Here is a 20,489-nt window from a genome sequence, read left to right as displayed (position 1 = left end):
AATGGGTTTTTTTTATCAGCAAATTGGTCCAGTGAATCGAAACCAATCTTCTCCAACTGCTCTGTTTTTGCCGGCTACTGTCCTTTCATCAGCAGTTAATCTAGAATGAAAGCTGCAAGGGGATCTGTGGTTGGTGGATACATCCCATTAGAAATGGACAAATCGTCATTTGCTTGAACAAAGAGAAAGGTCAAAATATAGGGCATCTCAAGGATTAGGTACTTTTGTAATTAGTTGAAGCATATTAGGGTATTTCTGTTTCCATGATCTGCTCTGTGGGCCCACTCTTCTTTCTCGCCTCTTGATTCTTGAAGATGAAGGGCTCCAAAGCTCCGAGCTCCTACGCGATTTTTAATCTTTCCCACCCCCCCAATCTCTCCTCAGAGGGGAAGATAGGGAGTAGAAGATGCTGCGGCGGAAGCCAAGCAAGACGCAAGTGAAGATCGAAGATAAGGAAGAGCTCGAGGAAGCCCGCAGACTCAGCTCTTCCTCCTCCACCGCCGCCTCCTCCTCTACTGCTGCTCTCCTCCTCCAGCACTTCGATCCTTCCAAACTGCCTCCGAAACCCCATCGGATCGGTCTTTTTCAGAACGATCAAAACCCTTAATCAGAACAAAAGTTATGGAAGTCGAAGTCAAGCTCCGGTTGCCGGATCAGCTTGCCCACCAGTCCGTCTCCGACCTTCTCGCCCCCTTACACATCAAAACCCACCTCCAGGAGAACGTATTCTTCGATGGCTCCAACCAGGAGCTCTCCTCTAAGTACGCTGTCCTCCGGCTTCGTTTCTACGACAGCGACTCACACTGCGTCGTCTCCCTCAAAGCACGGGCCTCAATCGTCGATGGCATCAGCCACGTCGAGGAGGATGAGGAGCCCCTCGATCCCGCCATCGCCCGAGCCTGTGTTGCCGAACCTTGGCGCCTCGCCGCCGTCGAAAATTCTCGAATTCTGAAGAGGGTGGAGGATGAATTCGAATTTGGTGGAGACAAGGGGTTCGTTTGCTTGGGAGGATTTCGGAATGTTCGGGCCGTGTACGATTGGGAGGGGCTCAAGTTGGAGCTTGATGAGACTCAATACGATTTCGGGACGAGTTACGAAATAGAGTGTGAGAGCGCCGAGCCGGACAAGGCAAAGAAATTGCTGGAAGACCTTCTGACGAAGCATGGCATTTCCTACGAGTACTCCAAGGTTTCCAAGTTTGCTATTTTCCGATCAGGGAAATTGCCCGAGTGAGTTTGCTGTTTTACGATCAGACAAATGTTTTATAATCTTTGTTTGATCTTCCTTCTTAGTTTTACCCTCATAATGTTCAAATAACTGGTTAAGATCTCTGGTGACTGTAGTTCCATTACATTACTTGTAGACTTCATTCCATGGAAACATATCAATCGGATTTTGGAAGTAAAATAGTTTCGAGTTTTCTATGAGAACTTTTCTCGTTCACAAATTCATTCAATAGGACCCGAATGCCTCTGCATCAGTGCAATATCAATAGCATCAACCAGACGAGACAAGAGCTAATAAGGACACAGTAGCAGCATTGGATACTATCTAGGTTCATATTAGATACGAAATGTCGATATAATAAGAAAACGATGATGGGCACCTCAAAATTAATATACTTCTTCACAAAAACAGAGCAGATGCAGGCGGACAATCTGCACTTAATCCTGATAACATCTTAAATATATATGTAGAAAGAAAGTTGATTCACAACAAGAGCAATATTTCTACCCCATCAAGCCAAACTCCATTTCCCTACCTCTCTAAGATCTACTACTCAAAAGAAAGAAAAAAAAAAAGAAAACTAACAAAACTAAAATTTTCACTTCCTCTTCTTAGAGGGTGGCTGGGGAACCTCCTCATCCTCATCCTCATCATCATCTTCATCTTCCTCGTCATCATCATCCTCGTCTTCTTCATCATCATCATCATCATCATCATCTTCCTCATCATCCTCACTCCCACCTTCACCATTTGCCTCTGGGTCAACTTCCTGATCATCTTCCTTGTCGTTCACTTCGTCTCCCGATGCTTCCTCCTCAACACCATCATCCCGCTCTTCTCCATCTTCCTCTTCATCATCATCTTCATCATCATCTGTCTCTCCATCATCCTTGTTTTCTTGAGTAGCAGCTCTAGAAGTTTTCTGACCAACGAGAGCAAGTATATCCCTGAAAAGCACCATGTACAAATCCATGTTATCCAGGCTTTCACAGAAATCTGCTTTTAATACTAACGTAAATAACAGTAGCTCCTACCAACCTTTCGTGAATTCCGGCACTACGGGGTAACACAGTAGTTGAATTTGGTCCAGAGCACATCTAAAAAAAAAAAACCTTAGCTCAATATGAGATATAAATAAAATTTTGTGAGCATTCAGAAACACCCAAATTCCTTCCATTAAATATTTTAAAGACAGAAAGGTCACAAAAGAGACCAAGTAAAATTGGAGGAAAAATATCCATTTCTTTGGTATTGCTAAAACACAGAAACTATGGTCAGTAACAACTGAACTCCTCTAGGGATAAAAGTCAAGTTACTGATCCCTCCATCTCCTATCCACAAAACATGGAAGTCCACTGCGTACTTATTGAGAGAAAACCAAGGAAAAACAGAAGTTCATTGATTTAACACCTCCAGTGACTAAACCCAATCAATATAAAAGTAGCTAATGACTAGTAGTTTGTAAACATACAAGGAGACGACTTACTAGAATGAAAAATCTATCTTTAAACGCAGAGAAGAACTAATTTTCCCAAAAAAAGCAGGAAAAAACACAACAAGAACTCGACTTCATATGTTTAAAAATCAATAACAAAGTTATAACGATAAACAGTACCAGCACAAAAAAGCTTATCCACGTATATTGAATGTAAGAAGTACGATACCAGCAGAAGTATAAAATGGGAAAAAGTAGCTAATTAACTATTCAGAAGTTCCATATATTCAAGCTCAAGGCTGAGATCTCAGACCAAATAAAAAGAAAAGAAAAGAAAATTACCAACTAGAGTTTTAAGGAGAAACCCTAACCTCAGGAACAAAGTATTTGGAGAAATGTGTTCCAAAAAATCTGTGGTGCTTCGAGTAATTTGAGAAGCACTTTCTCATCATGAAAAAAAAAAAAAAAAACTTCCGAAAGAAAAAGACCAACTTTCAAGGAGAAGAAGACAAATAAGAAAAATGAAATAAAAAGTCCAATTTCACTAACTACAGAAAAAACCAAAAAAGTGTTGAACTAAAACACTCTACACCTCGCCTGCTTAGCAGCAGACGGAGTTCAAGCTTTCATATAGTAACAGGACTGCAGCAAACACAGAAATGAAGCAACAAAAACAAAAATACACTGTAATAAAATATATTCAATAACAGCCTTAAGAGTATAAATAAAAAAGAAAGAAGAAGAAGACGAAGAGATGAAACTCATACCGCCATAAGAAGCCAGAGAGCGGATTTAGACACAACCGAAACAGCCTCCACAACAACCGCTTCCATCACAGAAGCGACCATTCTCTCCAACAAGACGGTCTCATGGCAAAAACCCTGCAACTCCATCGCAACAGCAGATAAACCCTAACAAAAACCCTAGAAACAGGAAAAAAAAAAAAAACTAAAATAAGGGGAGAAGAGAAAAATACTGGTACAGAGACTAGGGAGAGAAAACTACTTGAATAGATTCCATATGGTAGTAAGAAAAGAAGGAGAAGATCCTCGACTTGAGCCTTAAAGAGCGGTTTCTCCTCCTCTCCCTCTCTCTCTCTCTCTCTTCTGGCTCCCTGTCTCGCGATATTACACGTTGGAAAGAGTAGACAAACGAGTGAACCCGGGTTAGGGTTCTCTTCGGTAACTCGGGGCCACCTACAGGCAAAAACGGTTAGGGTTTTCACTTTGCTTCGTTTTAGGGTTTTGGACGGGATATTGACTAATTTCGAGCCGCAAAACTTCGCGTTTCTATTATCGAATTTCAGAAAAGAAGGGTGCCCTAATTAGAAAATAAATTTATTTATTGTTCTAGGATTCAATTTTGAAATTCAAATTACCCGGCCTGGCAATGAATGTGCGGAGGGATACGAAAGGGAATCATAAATGACTCCAGCGGCTCAAAGAACGGGAGTGGGGATATCGAGCAGAGGTTTCGATTTGTCAATTGACGTACCCTCTGCGTTAATCTGTTTCTTCAAGTTGCAGCCTCGTTCATTTATTGCCTGTGGATTGGCTGGATTGTCGATGCTCACTCGTTAACAGATGGCCCCAATTAATTGCAAAGGGATCAATTTACTGATCGCAGTTTGTTAATTCTCTTATTTTACATCCCCTTTTGCAACTTCGATTTTAGAAGTCACTATTACGCACAAAATGGCTAAAAATTTCGTTACTTGCATATGCCAACAAAATGATGCTGTCCTCCCTTAAAAAGATAAGAGTGAAAGACTGTTACAGCAGAAGATTCGTTGGAGCGAACTCATTCTGTCCACACTCCACAAAGAGACAATTCACCGATAAAGTTGAAATGTTTTATCCTTACAAGAGCTCCATTATCCAGATTCATTCAAATATTCGAACAAATGGAAACATTAACATAATCCTAGAACAACAACCCAAGTGGTCAACTGGCCATTCTGTGACGGCCCTGTAATGTTTTTAAATCCTGCTGAGACAGCGATGACGGGATGCACAGAAAACAAGTAGAGAGACAAATGCGATGCTAGAGAAAATGCGAAAACCATATGCTTTTGGGTGGAATTGACTGTCCTTGTTGAGGAACAGCGCCAGAGACTTCTGGATCACGTTACTTTTGCCTTCAAAAGAACATCAATAAATATCTTACCTTGTTGGGTAGCTTCAGAATACTGTGTATCATGATTATCTTCTCAGCATTTCTTCATATGGTGCGACACGACGGGACAAAATCTGCTTTGGCTTTGTAGGTTGGAGATTTTACGTCATGCTCCATTAATGCTAAAAGTCTTCCATTCGCGTCATTACTATGGTAGGAAAACCACTAGACGAGCTGCTTCCTCATTAGGGCTTGGAAGCAGTGAATAACACCCAGCACCAGTCGATTTTACAAGCTGTAAGCTCCCCATAGTCTTAAAGTTACCAGGGGCAAAAAGACACAGAAATTTTGTATCTTGAAAATTTACATGTATAGGACGTACAAAAAATTTCGTCCTGAACACTCATTTTCTTCAAGGTGATACACCAAAGGCAGACCTAAATTACGGACTGACAAGGCACCATACCATCAGAAAGAGAGATACAGGACCCCCTCCAGCCGTAGCATTACTCTACAGCAGACAAGCCTTGAAGCCCTTCTCCAAGGCCTCCTTGTCCAAGTTCTTACCTATAAATACAATCTTGTTGATTCTTGGTTCATCCGGGGCCCATTCCCGATCAGGAGATCCCTGGAAAATGTCATGAACTCCCTGTTCCAAAAAGAAACAAAAGTAAACTTAAACCAGACCATCTCCATGCAAATTAACAGAGATTGGGTCGGTGCTGCATTGATGCATGCAGTAAAATGCAGAGAGAGCCAGAGAAAGAGAGAGTGGGAGGAGGAAAGGGAAGGAATATGTATTGTTAAAATCAAAAGATAGGATCATCCTCATTGATTGAGCTTACCTGAAAGACAAATCTTTGATCCATACCCTCCACCGAAAGGAGACCCTTCATACGGTATATATCATCACTGTGTTCCAACAACAATGTACCTAACCACATGTTTGCCTGTACCAAAGGGAGGAAAAGTAAGTTCATATTTCAGATTGAAAGTTATCTTCTTTAATGTTTCTCTACAAACGAACTCTGGTTTAAGCATCAAATGATGGACCGCATGATGAATATCATCCTCCAGAGAAACATTTTTTACAGTTCAAAGCCAATTAGAAGTTCACCTGCCTCGGATACATTCTAGACTATGGATATAGAGCTTGCATAAGGTGACATTATCATATTTCCCTGGGGAATACGGTGCATCATCCACAGTAGAATGCAATATAGTGGAAATTCAAGGACGTGTTCACAGGAAATTTGACACAGATCAAAAGCAAAACTAACTAAAATAAAAAGAATGTTTACCTTCTCTAAATCCAGCCTGCCCTCACAAACTATGCTAACTGAAGAAACACCAGGATCATGAGTATGATCATGGCCATGATGCTCTGCACATAGCAAAATATAACATATTAAAAGTAAAATGGCCGTTAGACTTGTCAACAGCAAAAAACTAAAACCCAATGAAATACACCAAAAAGAGAAGATCAAGATGAAATGGTATGGATGGAAAATAGAAAAGAATGAGAAGGCCAAGAGCCATAAATTATGAAAGTAAACCAGAACCATTAATTAATGCAACGTAAGCATCAGCTGAAAGAGCTCTTTTTTTTTTTTTTACTTCTTTTTAAGCATTTCGCAAACAAATGACTAGCAACAATGCAAGCTAAATATGTCTAGCTTTTTCCTTTTTTTTTTAAAATGAAATGAGACTGGCCATGTAACCAAAGAAATCAACACATTCCACTCTTTTCTCTAGAAATTTTTTTAATCTTTTATATAATGTAGAAAAAAATTATCTTTCATTGTCCATGCCTTACACCAATGTGTATCATATTATCAAATATAATAAGAGAGTTTTGTCCGGGGAAAAGAACAATGTCATCTGGCCTTCTTGTATGCCTTAGCAACCTTCCTGTATGTCATTGGAACATCATTCTCACTCAAAATGCTCTACCAAGTGGCACCAAAGGGAAACAGACACAAATCTGAAACAAATCTTAGTAAGATATGGAATGTACATCTATTCAAATCAAACAAGTACCCACAAGCTAATATTGCCAAACATTAGTACAAATACCATAAACTAAGATCATACATCTATGATTTTGCTTATTCATCCAATTGGGTCATATCAAACTGATCAACAAGTGTTATTTTTTTTTATTTTTAGAGAGACCTGATCAACAAGTTCTTAAGCCAGAATTTCTTTTGGTAACATCATGTGTGTAACATGTGCTGATAGAAAGGAAGCAAGTCCGCATGCCCAAAGCATTGGTTGCCTTGACATAGGAATATAAGAAGCATGAATTCTGCACTCCTAACAAAACAACTGTGGAAGTTTGGTAGCAAGAAAGATATATTTTATACAGGAAGATTGTCTATGAGAAATACCAGTATGCTGACTCTCTGTGTCCCTCCAACAAGCACTCCCACCCAAAAGGGCTGTAAATGGACCGGATGAGGACCAGATATATTTTATACAGGAAGATTGTCTATGAGAAATACCAGTATGCTGACTCTCTGTGTCCCTCCAACAAGCACTCCCACCCAAAAGGGCTGTAAATGGACCGGATGAGGACCAGACATAGCACTATCTCGATCCAATCCATTAACCATCCGAATTTCCCCCAAAAAATAAAAAACTATCCAAAATTTGGATATCCAGATCCGGCTTCTTCAGATAATATCTGGATTCAGACATTATCTGAATCCGAAAACATGAAACAATAGTATATAAAACAGCTAAAACATGGAAATAAACCTAGAATAAAAGCAGCTAAAACAACCAAAAACAACTAATTTTGGTCCAAATTGAACCACAAAACTGAAACAGAGCCTTCTTAGACCTAAAGCCCAAATCATGGTGGCAGAGCTGCACCATAACTATATCAGAAAGAAGAAAAACTCAGTAGATCAAGTCCAAGATAAAAAGAAGCACACTTAAGGCAATAAAAGCAAAATTCAGCTTCCTTGTAAGGACACTTGAACCCTTTAACAATTGGCTGCGTAATGTGCAACCAATTATACATACAAGGAAAGAATCAAAAGCAATTCTGTTTGCATCTTAGCAAAATAAATAGATAAAATTAAATATTAAAAATATAAAGCTAAAATAAAAGGCCTGAACAACTATTCCCAAATTGGGAATATCAAAATGCGTATAAAGAAGTACAACTAGCAAAAGAAATATAGAAGATAAGTATAACAGCAACAACATCATTGAAGATTACTCCAGCAATCAGAGAAATCTGTTACCTAAACAAGAAAACAATCAATCATAGAAGTCTGTTTAGCTATACAAAAAACGAATGAAAGAATGAGAAACGAGAGAGAAATTACACAATCAAATAAAGTAATAGTGTAAAGTTGGGTCCAAGAGTCAAACGCCTAGCCAATAGGACTTTCCAGGAGGTCACCCATCCTAGTACTACTCTTGTCCAAGAGCGCTTAACTTCAGAGTTCTGGGTCAGACGCCTAGCCAATACAACCCAACAGACCGGTCTGTTAGATGCGGAAAGCCTAGCACTTAACCAGAGTAGACGGAACCACTCTGACACCAAGGTCCATCCCAAAATGACTAGCTGACTTAAGAAATCTCTTTCCCAACTAATAAACTCAAGATTTTTGTATTCACTAATCCATGTGGGACTATTCCTTTATACTTCCCTTCACATGTAGGCCCTCTTTTGTGGGTCTACAAGTGGATTGTTTTACATGTATGCCCTCTTTTATGACTCTACAAGTGGATAGTTTAGGTGTAGGCCCTCTTTTGTGGCTCTATAAGTGGATAGTTGAGGTGTAGGCCCAAATATGAGTACCTACTCTGATACCATGTGAAGTTGGGACCAAGGCCCATCCCAAAATAACTAGCCAACTTAAGAAACCTCTTTCCCAGCTAATAAACTCAAGATTTTTGTACTCACTAATCCATGTGGGACTATTCCTTAACAAATAGAACCAGAAAATATACCGAACATGTAAAGACAATAAGTTAAATACTTGAGAGAAACGAGAAACAAGAGACCAGAAGATGAGAAATTTAGGGAGAGAGAGAGAGAGAACCAGCTTTACCTGCTTGAAGACTGTCTGATGAAGCTTTTCGGATTGGAAGAAACAAGGGAGAAAGGAAAGCATTAAGATCGATCAATGCCTGCTGGATGGAGAAGAAGAGAAGAAGAAACTTTTGGTTGAAATGCCTAACCTAAATGAAAAACTGAAAAAGAAAAAATAAAGAACTTAGGGCTTAGGCAGGTCGCACGAAGGGAAAAAAACTTAACGCATAAAATATTTCAGCTCCGAATATCAGGATTCTGGTTCCATTTCAAAACCGAGTCAGACATCTTATTGGGTATCCGACTAGAGCCCGACGGGTCCAATTTTCAAATAAAATCCAAAAGTTCAGATTCATATGAGAACCAAATCCAGATAATATTCAAATCCGTTTACAGCCCTACTGGCCAGGCATCTACCCTTTGGAAGCACATATGTAGGCACGGCTACATTTTGAAAATGGCTTTTCCCATACATGTCCAAATGGTGGACTGTCCTTCCTTCAGGTTGTACACTTTGAGCAGGAAAGTAAATCTCACAACTACTGTCACCACTACTATCATACAAACTAGAGAGCAGAATATATTGGCTAAAAACTAATACCATATCATAAGTGAAAACTGTAGTCGGAATTTGAACTTCAGAAGATCATTAAGAGACAACGAAGTTTTGGAAGCACTAAAACACTTGGCTCTACTTGGTAGCACCTGAATAGGGGCTGGGGAGAAGACATGATGATCTAGAGGCAAGATGCAGCCAGTTCGTACATGGTCTCCATTCAATATGCTTGCAGCTATGACCTTAACCTGAAGGTGTCAACAGCCATGGTTTGGAAGGTCCCTACACCCTCAAAAGTTACCATTTCTTATGGTATGCAGCTTCGGTTAGACGTGGATCGACTACAAAGGAGAAGAAACAATATTGAAGACCAAGCATGCAACCTTTGTAATGAGTAACCCAATATAGTCCACCACTATAGTGGACCACCTATTCCTTCATTGCCCTCTCTTGGGACACACATGGAATGGTTTTTCTCTTATGGTTTGACTTTGAATAGTGCTTCTCCCCTCATCCCTTGACATCCTATTTGAATTATTGACCTGAACTGCATCAGCAAAGGTGGGAAAACACTTTGGATGTATTCCATCATTGCAATCATTTGGAATATTTGGAAAGAAAAACTAGTCGATATTTGAAGGCAAGCAAAAATTTTGGTGGGAGCATTATTGAGCATACCATGCCTTTTATTTTCTTCTAGGCAAGGAAATTTCAGAACCCCGCATCTTCCAAGTTCCTTCATTAGAAGGTATAAGAAGGTTATTATCATCTGTATATTACATCATTCTTTCCTCATAATCTGGTCCCCTCCATCTGGGGGATCGCTAAAGCTAAAACTTTGATGGCAGCTTGTGGGACAATCAAAGCCTAGTTTATAGTGATCAAGGAACCTGCAGGTAAAATCCTTTTTGTTTACTTTACACCCTTAAGTTGGTGTAATGCCATGATATCGGAGTTGAAGTCCTCCTCTAGGGTCTTCAGCTATACAGGGACAAGTTCGTCATGCCCCTCATTGTGGAAGAGGATTCTACTTTAGTTATTAGACAGGCTAATGAGCATAAGTGCCACCCCGGCCGTCTTTTTAAGTACTTTGATGAGATTGAAGATTGAAAAGAAAGAAACTAGAGAAAATTTGAGATAAAGAGGGAAGAAATTGAGAAAGGGAAAAGTAGCCAAGGCTGTGTTGGAGTGCATGCCTGAAAAGCATAAGCTCCTCTCTTTTAATAACTCACTTAGTGATACTTATATAAAAAAGACAAAAATGCCCATAGTTACAAAATCAATTATAACTCGTATAATACAACTCAGAATTGAATGAAACTTGAAACATAAGAACTGAATGAAGGTATCAAATCTAATAAAAGTAGGTTGAGAATAATCTGTGCAAGTGAAATGACCTATTGTAACAACAATCTTTATAAAATCTAAATATACCTTGGCTTCACACTCTAAAGGGTGTGAACAGCATAGCAAATGAATTGGCTCAACAAGGGGTTCCCCATACCCTGGTTAACACCTCATTGTCAGCACCTTTCTACCCTTTTGAGATTTTCTTCCTTGAATTTTATTTTTGCTTGTTTCACATTGCATAGTTGTATTTTATTGTACCTTGTTTTTAATTCCCTCTTCATATTGTTATAACTAAAAAATTAAAATTAAAAATGACTGATGATGGAATGGTTTCTTTAGAACTTTGATTAGCATAAGAATCAGCACATAATGTAAAGCACTCAACAAAGTTATATTCCTTCATTATTGAGTTGTGGTTCCACTACCCACACATTAACAAGATTTTATCTCTCTAACCTTTGGCTACTCTCTTTTCTTCTTCTAAAGCTGCACCATTCGTGGAGGTCCAGTTCTAACTACCCTTTGACCCATCTACAAAGTACTTCTGCAGTTTGTTCTAAACTTACAAGGAGAAATTTTAATTTTGTCTATTTTATTGACAAATTGAGAACATATATCATGTGTAAGACACAGTAAGTCATTATGTGATGTTAACTTTTTTTTTAAAATGAGTATGTGATGTTAACTTAACAATTGACATCTACCAAAAAGTTCAAAATAGTTGGCAGAATCTGATGGATGACATAGGTAACTGACCCATTTCTATTATTAAAAAAAAAGTTTAAAACTATTCCAAAGTACCAATTCGATTATCAACATTTCTGTGCCTTCTCGGTGCCTTAGGTATTTTTTATGAAAATATTCATATTTGTAAATGGTTTGATATTAGTTGGGTTCATGTTGTAAGATCAGCAAATCATATTGCTGATAATTTAGCAGAAACTAGGGTTTCTCATTCTGTTACTGTTATTAAGGAATCTTACCGTCTTGGGAGTTGAGTGATTTCGCTCCCTTTTCCCAGTTTAATTATTAATTGTCACCCTTTAAAAAACAAACATTTAAGTAAATTGGAGATGTTTATAGACTTCCAGAAATAAAACAAAGATGGTATCCAAGGGGATCACTTCCCCGCCAAAGAAGATGCAGAGAGATACTTCCTCTTTTCAGCATCATTTCAAAAAAATAAAGATACTTCCTCTTTTGTTTTTCTCATATCTGTGTCTTTCTTTCTTTTTTGAAACAGATATTTGTATCTTTCTATCCAATTAAACCCACATCAACAGACAGCTTCAATATGTTAGAGACAAGAAAGTTTAAAATACCTATACATACTGATGAACAATGTGTATGGCTCAACAAAATGACAGGACGTTGTCCAAATGGATCAATGCACAGTCAACAAAATGAAAGACATTTTCAACTCCTAGATTTAAGATCCCACCATGAAAGATGAACACGGTAAAGAAAACATTCTGCTACAGCAGAAGCAGGAAGATATTATAGCTCTTTTATTTGTGAATAATTACTTTTTTACTTTTGACCTAGTCCTTATCTGCATAAAATATGCCGTTGCTGATTCAGGAAATACCAAGAGAAAAGGTTGGATACTCCAAACAATTACACTCAAACGGAATGATCCCAAAAATGTAAAGATTGGCATGAAACCAAAATCATTAATGACAGAAATTACCATGTTTGTGGTCATGCTCCTCATGATGATGATGATGATCATCGTCATGATCATGATCATGCTCATGGTGAGCGGAGTTCTCTTCTTTTGAACCTTCAGGATTAACAACACTCTCAATCCTAGCAAAATTGAAACCAATGTAAAATAAATCAAGGAACCAGACTAAGAATAATTTAAACAACAAACGCATATAGGAATAATTCACAAACTACTCCTCAATAACATTCGAAAACAACTAAAAGAAGAACACTAATTCCAAAAAAAAAAAAACTCATCATCATAAAAATACAAAACATAGACCTACGTAATACTGGAGAAAGGGGACAGTCCATCAAAAATCAGAAAAGAAAAAGAGGTAAACCCTATCAATTTTACAGTCTTCAAACCACTCATTAGTGACTAGCAACAAGATCACTTGGCGGAATGTAGGCATTATTCAAGCTAAGTTGATGTAGTTACTACAACCCAATGAAGCATGGTAATGCTTTCAAATTCATATGGTTTAATCAATTTCTGCCTCCAGCTTTGGATGGAAGTTCCTTTCATGCACATCTTCTGTGGTGTATGATGAATGTTTCCTCTTAGATAAGCTCTCATATGAAGACAGATAGGTAGAGAAAAAGAGAAAACCAAGAGTACAGGAATGTTTCAGTACTCAGAGCATTTAATGTAAACGATAAAAAGGACACAAGAAACTAGAGAACCTGCTCTTATCCAGCGTTGACCAATTACTAGAGCACACAAAAACCTTATGTAACCCATAGAAAACAGGCCAAAAATGGTAAAACACATCAAACTCTTGCAGAAGCCACACAAAATAGCTTCATTTTTAGGGATAGTTGACCAAAGTAAACAGTTGAACACAGGAATTTGGACCCAAATACCAGAATAAACAACTCAATATCTTGCAACACTATACAGTCACTTTTTCAAAAATAAAATAAAATTAAACAAACACTATACGCTCACCATCATGGTGAACTTACCAATTGCCTGCACCTTCGTTTTTTGCATTGTAACAAATTTTCAAGCACACATTACTAAAAGAACATCCAAAAACCAGTTGCAAATACAATGATTTGGACATGGACCAGAAGGTAGAAAGAAGACAAAGAAATAGTTACATAACCAAGTTCACCCATTGAATACGAGACTGATGACAAGCTCCACAAAAAAGAAAAACTAGTGATTGCAAAACATGTAAACCACATTCCCACTTGGATATAGAATAGCATTAAGCTCTTGAGATGACTGAAAAAAAATGACAAGCACACCCTCTCCCAATTAGTGGACTTGCAACCTATCCCGACTTGCAGTAAACAATGACGGAAGAATATTTGGATAATGCTAAGACTCACAGGGTAATGAAGAAGGTTTCAAAACCAAGAAAATACCATAAATTGTAAGCTAGTAAGCCCCTAGAAGCAAGAAATGAACATAACAAAAAAACTTTACAGACTGCAAGTCATGAGACAATTTCTTTATATGTGCCACCAAACAAATTGTACAGAAAAGGAGGGAGGGACACACACATGCACAAAGAGAGAGAAAGAGTACCTCTCCAAATCAAAACCTCCAATCCCTAGAACATAGTCCAACTCAACTTTACCAAATGCAGTCTGCTTCAGATGAGCCATACGGTTGATGCTCTGCGTCCAGATCCAGAAACAAAATTAATCTCCAAGTAGATGAGGTGGCTGAATTATTAACAATGCTATTAAAAGAAAAGCCTAAGCAGGATAGTCAAACAAAGCATTGCACAATTTGTACTAACCCTTATTTGCTGTATCAAAGAAGAGATCTCTGACTCACCAACAAGGTCTGTCTGCAAAAAGGAAATAGTGACAATACTCATCAGTATAGGGCACAAAACATAGCAAGCTATTTGGTAGCATGATGGACACCACAGTTAAACCACCATCAGAGACACTTATTCCTAAATACCATCAGTTTATCGGGAAAACCATGTACCTTGTTGACAATAATGCGGTCCGCATAGGCAATTTGTTCTATTGCCTCATTGACAACTCCTTTGGGTTTAACCTCATCAAGGTGAAAACGTGCATGCTTAGCATCAACGAGTGTGACAACACCATCCAACTTGACATGATCAAAAACTGTATCCTCTGAATAAAATGTCTGGATTATCGGTGATGGATTTGCTAACCCTGTGGAATGGAAAACACAGGCTTACAATGATGGAATCTGACAGAAGTTAAGCGTTCATGTCAGGACGAGGTCATAAAAGCACGTTAGAAGCAAATATGAAAATAGAGATTACAATATAATTAGCAAACACCCCTCAAGAGATAAATAAAATCAGGAAAGCTTGCAAATACTCATCAAAAGTTCAAGGAATGAATAAGAAGATATTCCAAGGAATAAACAAATAAATAATACAAAACTTCAAGGAATCAAAAAGACGACAAGTTATCCCCTGCCACATCTTATGGACTCTTTCTTTCATCAGCTTGATCTTTTCTGTTGCCAACTGTTGGCAACTTATTCTGTGGTTACAGTTTAACCAATATGAATTTTCTGACCAGGAACTCAGAGGTCAATGGAGATCAAGTCCTAGGACCCACAAGAAAAGGATAGAAGCACACTTCAAGAAGTGTATTTTCAGTATATACTTGTGCCATATAAAAACTAACACTCAGCATTGGTATGAAAAACATAACCCAGAAAGACAAATAAAGCTACAGATCTTACAGTTATCTGGAAACTCAGGATGTGCTTTCCTTTCAAAAGAAATGTCAAAAAGTTGAAAGATTTTGAGGGCAAATCTTACCAGTAGTTTCAATGACAATATGATCAAATTTCCCTTTTTTCTTATCAACCAACTCAGAAATCATACGGACCAAATCCCCCCTTACAGTGCAGCAGAGGCAACCGTTGTTGAGCATAACTATGTCTTCAGCTACAGATTTTTGTGCTGCTACCAGTGATCCATCAATATCAACTTCACCAAACTGCAATTGAGGAACCAAATGTGTGACATTAGTAGAAATGCATCAGAAGAGAAAATGGAGCAGAAAAAAATAAAGAAAAAGTAAATAATGAATTCTTTGGGGTACTAATCTAGATCCTCTCTACCCACATATTAACTACTTCCTGTCTAATCTAGGTGCAAAATCAGAGCATAATGCATGTGAAAGCAAAGTTATACTCAGTGTTATAAGACCCAGACCCCAGTTGGTTGTTTCAACTGGACCTAGTCCCTTGAGCGGGTCAATCTGTGAAGAAACCTGGCGAAGAGGGAAAACCCGGCCGACCCGGCTCCTTTTCACAGTTTAACCTGCAAACCGGAAAGAACCTGGTCCATGTCGGCTGGGTCTTCCCTCTCCCCCTTCAACTGGACAGACGCAGGAAGGGGGAAAGGGAAGGGGAAATGGGAGGGGTCTGCCGCCCCCCGTCTCTGAAACAGAAGAGCAGAGGGGAGGGCAGGTGCCCATCCTTCACTGACCAAAGGTGAGGCGAAAAGGGGAGCAAAGAGTGCCAGATTGGGGAAGATATTTTCACAATTATTTTTTTATTTTTCTAAAAATATATATACTGACACCATTATACATCAGTACCGATTCAACCAGCAGGTAAACCCGGTTGAACCGCATTGGACCAGACCCGGTCACCTCACCTGGTCGGGTTTAATAACATTGGTTATACTAGTAGAAGAAATGAAGAGTTGTCAGCATGTTGAATGAGACAAATGAAACCCGCAAGATAACACCATCATGATCTTCTTCAAGCTAGACATAAAAAAGAACCAAGTTGCCATCTTGGCTGAATGGAGAAACAATACCAATGTTAGCGATTGGCTTATGGCAAAATATGAGACATATTCATACTTTTTTTTTAAAAGAAAGAATGTGGTTTCATTGAAACAGTCTGAAGGCAAACAGCCAGGAAAACATAATTTGATTAGAAGTTTGGTTAAGAAACTTAAACAACAAAAGTTTATAACTGGGTAGAAACAGAGAGAGCATATTTACATTTAAAATATTCAAGGAAAAATAAATCTATAAATAAAAGAAATATAATAATTTCAGCAAAAAGTAAAAATAAAAAATAAAATTGACTTCAAAATTTTCTTTCTTCACTTAGTCATTTCATCCTTTTTGTTCCTTGGCTTCTTTTTTTCCATTAGTCTTTTCTCCCATTGTTCTTTTGTCCTTCAGTTTTTTCACTCTTTTTTATTTTTCCTTGGTTTTTTGCTTCCTTCAAAGTTCAGACTCATGTCTTCATGTTCCTCAGTAACTTCATATATATATATAGAGATATAGATATTGTTTTTTCTTCCTTCACTCAAAAGTGCAAGTGAGAGAATAAGCTAACCAAAAAGAGGTTAAGAGGTGGTATGGAGAAACAAAAAGAGTATCGGTTTCTACAACGTATGACATGTATTACATTACTTCCACATTTTATATACAACAAAAAGAATTCACCTGTTTTTCATACTTTTCAATTGATACTCCAGAGTCAAGGAATCTTTTCATGTTTTGTTCTTATGTCAGATTTCAAAAATCTTTCACTTGGAAAATATGCATATAACACATATCAAGCAATGAACTGATAACGAGGGACAGAACATTTTGGTCCCAAGATGTTAGCACCACAAATTAACATTGGACAAATCCGAGACAAACATCCAACTCATGATCATATGCAAAGAGAAACCATCAGTCTGTCATATTTGTAGCTAGTAGTCTCAAGCAAAGATTCAATTGCTTTCAGTTTGGCCTCCTCTATGTAGATATATATGTGTGTGTGTGTGTGTGTGTGTGTGTGTGTGTGTAAAAAATATGTATATATGGACATATGTATGAACATATCTATTTATGTATATAAATTTTAGATATTACCTCAATTGTCTCTTGTTGTTGGACCCACATTCCGAGATCCGCTAATTCAGCGGCAGATGTACTTGCTAGGCAGGGAGCTACCCTACAATCACTGGTTGTAAGGGAAATGCTCCCCCAAACTTTGTAATTTTCTTCTGTTTTATTAATACATCTTTATCAAAAAAAAAAAAAAAACATATCTATTTATGTATACATAAAATCTGTTTTTAAATGCAAACTCATTGTCCAATAATTTTTGTAACATGAGTCAGAGAACTGAGTGAAGAGTAATAAATACATTCAACCATTTAGTAGTACACAATCCTATAGCTAAATATCGCCTTATCTCATTAGAGCACCTCATGCTAAAGCTAGATTTTAATTTTTACTTGTCATGGTGTTAATAACTTCTTCCAGACCACATTTTCTCTTATTGTTTTATGGTAAATAGTAGACTTCAGTATATTTGACTGCCAAAATTTAATAGCATCTTCATAACCATATTTCTTTGATTCTTCTGCATTGTCATATCACCTTTTCACCTAAAAAAAAGTATCTTCATATCACCTAAGAAACACAAATCAGCAAAGGTAGACGGTATGCTAAAAAAAGGTCATGTATTTTAAAATGTTGATTTATATGCTACGTTAACTTGCCTGGCAAAAAAAAAAACAGGCGGAGAAGAGGATTTCACCTAACATCATACACACTCTTTTGCACGATTTCGTTTTCTCATTCAGACAAAATGAGAGAAATATATGATGTCCACACGTCATATTTGACCATGCCAGTTTGCACGATTTAATTGATGAAACAAATGGAGAAAACGAGGAAATATGCACACGACACAAGATGCGAGCAGGAAAAGGCAGCGACTCAACATCCTGTTTCTATAAACTGACTAAAATATATATTTCACAAAAATTGTTACAACTATGGTAAAAGACATTGAAGTAAATAATTAAACGCCACCCAAGCAGCATGACCACATACCTCCTAGTAGTATAGGAGCGTATTACTAATCAAACAAAATCTCCAACACGAAAACAGTTTAGACCAAAAAAAAGCAAAAATGCTGGAATTCAATCATCGCATCGTAAAACAGTACCAACCAGTAGAGGAATATAAGTTAACCAGTAAATTCCAGAGAAGGAGTACCTCATTCTCAATCACTGCTATACGTTTTCCATGATCAGCAGTCAAGATATAGTTCAATAATGTTGTCTGTCAAGTCATCAGCATTTCAACGTTATTAGCGAAAATGACGACTAACTTCTATGCTATTGGTGAAGACGGTCATACATCCGTACACTATAACCTGGATGAAAGTCGATAATTGAAGACATCAAACTAGAAGGAGAAAGGAAGGAAAAAGACAGATGGTGCATACCTTTCCGGAACCAAGAAAGCCAGTAATAATCGTTGCAGGAAGGCGATTATCAGCTGGAATTTTCGTTAAAACACCGGAATCGCTATCATTCTGCGTTGCAGCAGAGGCAGCAAATGTGCAGAACTGTCTCCTCGGTTTCAAAAGACTGTCCCTAGTTCGAAGGGTACAGTGTACAGATTTCACAGCAATGGAATTTGAAAAATGGCAACTTTGAGTAGGAAATTTATGCCGCTGCAGACGCAGAGGGAAAATTGAAGTGTGAACCCTAATAGTGCTAGCTTTCTGCTTGGCGAGGCTAAGGAAAGTGGTAGCCAAGTCCATTGCCGCCATGCCAGAAACCAAATGTGAGCTGCGAGAGCAGCACAGACTCGCGAGTTGCACCGAGATACGAGGTTTCTGGAGCGCGAGATATTATCCACTATCCGGAAGTCCGGTCACAGGCATCGACTTGTCGAGAAAAATATCTGAAGGGCAATTTTAACCTATTATTCTACTATTAAATAAATTAACTCAAATGCTGTAATTTAAATATAAAATTTACTATTAAATCAGAATAGAAAAAACTAAACTTATAAATTATTTTTTATTAAATTACTTTAATTATATTAAAAAAAAAAAGGCAGACTTCCTTTTCCTTTCTCTTTAAAAATAAGGAATCTACATTGCTCTCATCTAACTCATCTACTTAACTTTGGTTAGGGGGGTTAGTCCACAATGAACCTGAAATGAAACGAAAAATTTAATTAATCTTAAAATAAATTGATTCAACTTCGCCTCATCATTGGGTATTAGTATTGCACCTAAAACTAATCATACACTCATACTCGTACCTAAACGTCATTGAGTAATGAAAGAGAAAGGTGCCAATCACATGTACGCGTATAAAACAATGATAAATGCATAAAAAAGTATAGGTTATATCCACCAACTGTGGGTAGAGTTTAATTTTGGGCAAGTTTTGAAAAACTTGAATCATTTTTTATAAATTTGAATCTAACCCGACTTGAAAACAACTGTGACAAGATCGGAAATCAAACCTTTCACTATCCCCTTGAGCTTCACTTGTCCTTGTATTCTAAACACTTATTTTTTTCGACTTATTTTTGACAAGTTTATAAAAGAATTAAGCCTTATGAATCAGGTTTAAGGTTCAAATAAATTTTCAATGTAGGTTTGTATTTGAGGATCCACGTGATTCATGAAAATGGAAGAGTGAGGTTTACAACAAGTGCATGAGATGCATGGAGAGACGGAGAATCAAGAAAAGAATTGAGAGTAGGTGAGAAAATGAAAAACTCAATATTTCTGGTTACACGACATGCTTCTCTAATGACGTTTATAGAGCTATTAGATCATCATTCCAAGTGCTTCAATGTATTTTAGCAACCATCGATTCATGAGTGGAGAATGATTCTATTAATAAACCCAGCACGTTCAGATCACCATGAATTCATATAAAATAAAACACCTTTCATGGTAGTTGGTAGAGAGTTCACGAGAATAGCTTGGAGACGAAACAAGATTCATGAAGATAAAATCTGGAACCTGTGTCGTCATTCGATCATGGTAATGATTTTTATGTATAATTACGAGACCTTCCATTCATCATCATCTTCATAGAAGCTTATAAAAACGACAATGTAATATGGTTGATGAATAGTTTTAATGAAACTTTGGTTGTTTCAGATGTCTGGTTCCGGCGAGGGAAGGCTGAGATTGTAAGACGGAGTTTAATAAACAGTGCAGTCAATCAGAATCAATCTAATCGCAGGTTCACGAACAATCTTTAAAAATTAAAAGTTGAAAGGAATTATTAAAGCTTGAGTGAGAGAGT

General features: G+C 37.7%; 3 protein-coding genes across 4 annotated transcripts; 1 reads left to right on the top strand and 2 right to left on the bottom strand.

Annotated features, from left to right (window-relative positions):
• The first annotated feature begins 524 nt into the window (after window positions 1–524).
• On the top strand, window positions 525–1,424 carry LOC137940454 (triphosphate tunnel metalloenzyme 3-like). Its single transcript, XM_068785529.1, has one exon. The coding sequence runs from the start codon at window positions 622–624 to the stop codon at window positions 1,231–1,233; it is 612 nt and encodes a 203-aa protein (XP_068641630.1). The 5' UTR covers window positions 525–621; the 3' UTR covers window positions 1,234–1,424.
• A 177-nt stretch (window positions 1,425–1,601) lies between these two features.
• Window positions 1,602–3,862, bottom strand: LOC137940456 (uncharacterized). 2 transcript variants are annotated; one of them, XM_068785530.1, is made up of 4 exons: window positions 3,668–3,862; window positions 3,430–3,543; window positions 2,266–2,324; window positions 1,602–2,174 (listed from the first exon to the last, which is right to left on the bottom strand). In XM_068785530.1, exons 1-4 carry the CDS (start codon window positions 3,680–3,682, stop codon window positions 1,826–1,828), a joined length of 537 nt encoding a protein of 178 aa, XP_068641631.1. In that variant the 5' UTR covers window positions 3,683–3,862; the 3' UTR covers window positions 1,602–1,825. The 2 variants fall into 2 exon arrangements, with proteins under 2 accessions (XP_068641631.1, XP_068641632.1); XM_068785531.1 differs by having other exon boundaries at window positions 3,430–3,585; window positions 3,668–3,858.
• A 531-nt stretch (window positions 3,863–4,393) lies between these two features.
• On the bottom strand, window positions 4,394–19,089 carry LOC137940484 (uncharacterized). The gene is made up of 10 exons (XM_068785578.1): window positions 18,656–19,089; window positions 18,424–18,489; window positions 15,216–15,396; window positions 14,396–14,592; window positions 14,199–14,249; window positions 13,982–14,073; window positions 12,425–12,543; window positions 6,079–6,161; window positions 5,623–5,727; window positions 4,394–5,426 (listed from the first exon to the last, which is right to left on the bottom strand). Exons 1-10 carry the CDS (start codon window positions 18,983–18,985, stop codon window positions 5,289–5,291), a joined length of 1,362 nt encoding a protein of 453 aa, XP_068641679.1. The 5' UTR covers window positions 18,986–19,089; the 3' UTR covers window positions 4,394–5,288.
• Window positions 19,090–20,489: the final 1,400 nt, after the last annotated feature.

This window comes from Aristolochia californica, unplaced genomic scaffold (assembly GCF_029961685.1).
Source record: "Aristolochia californica isolate CCGP_79_NKW_82.1479 unplaced genomic scaffold, dmAriCali1.0.hap1 SCAF_9, whole genome shotgun sequence".
NCBI lineage: Eukaryota > Viridiplantae > Streptophyta > Magnoliopsida > Piperales > Aristolochiaceae > Aristolochia > Aristolochia californica.
The sequence above is the reverse complement of the archived record's forward strand: the minus strand, read 5'-3'. Positions and strand labels throughout refer to the sequence as shown.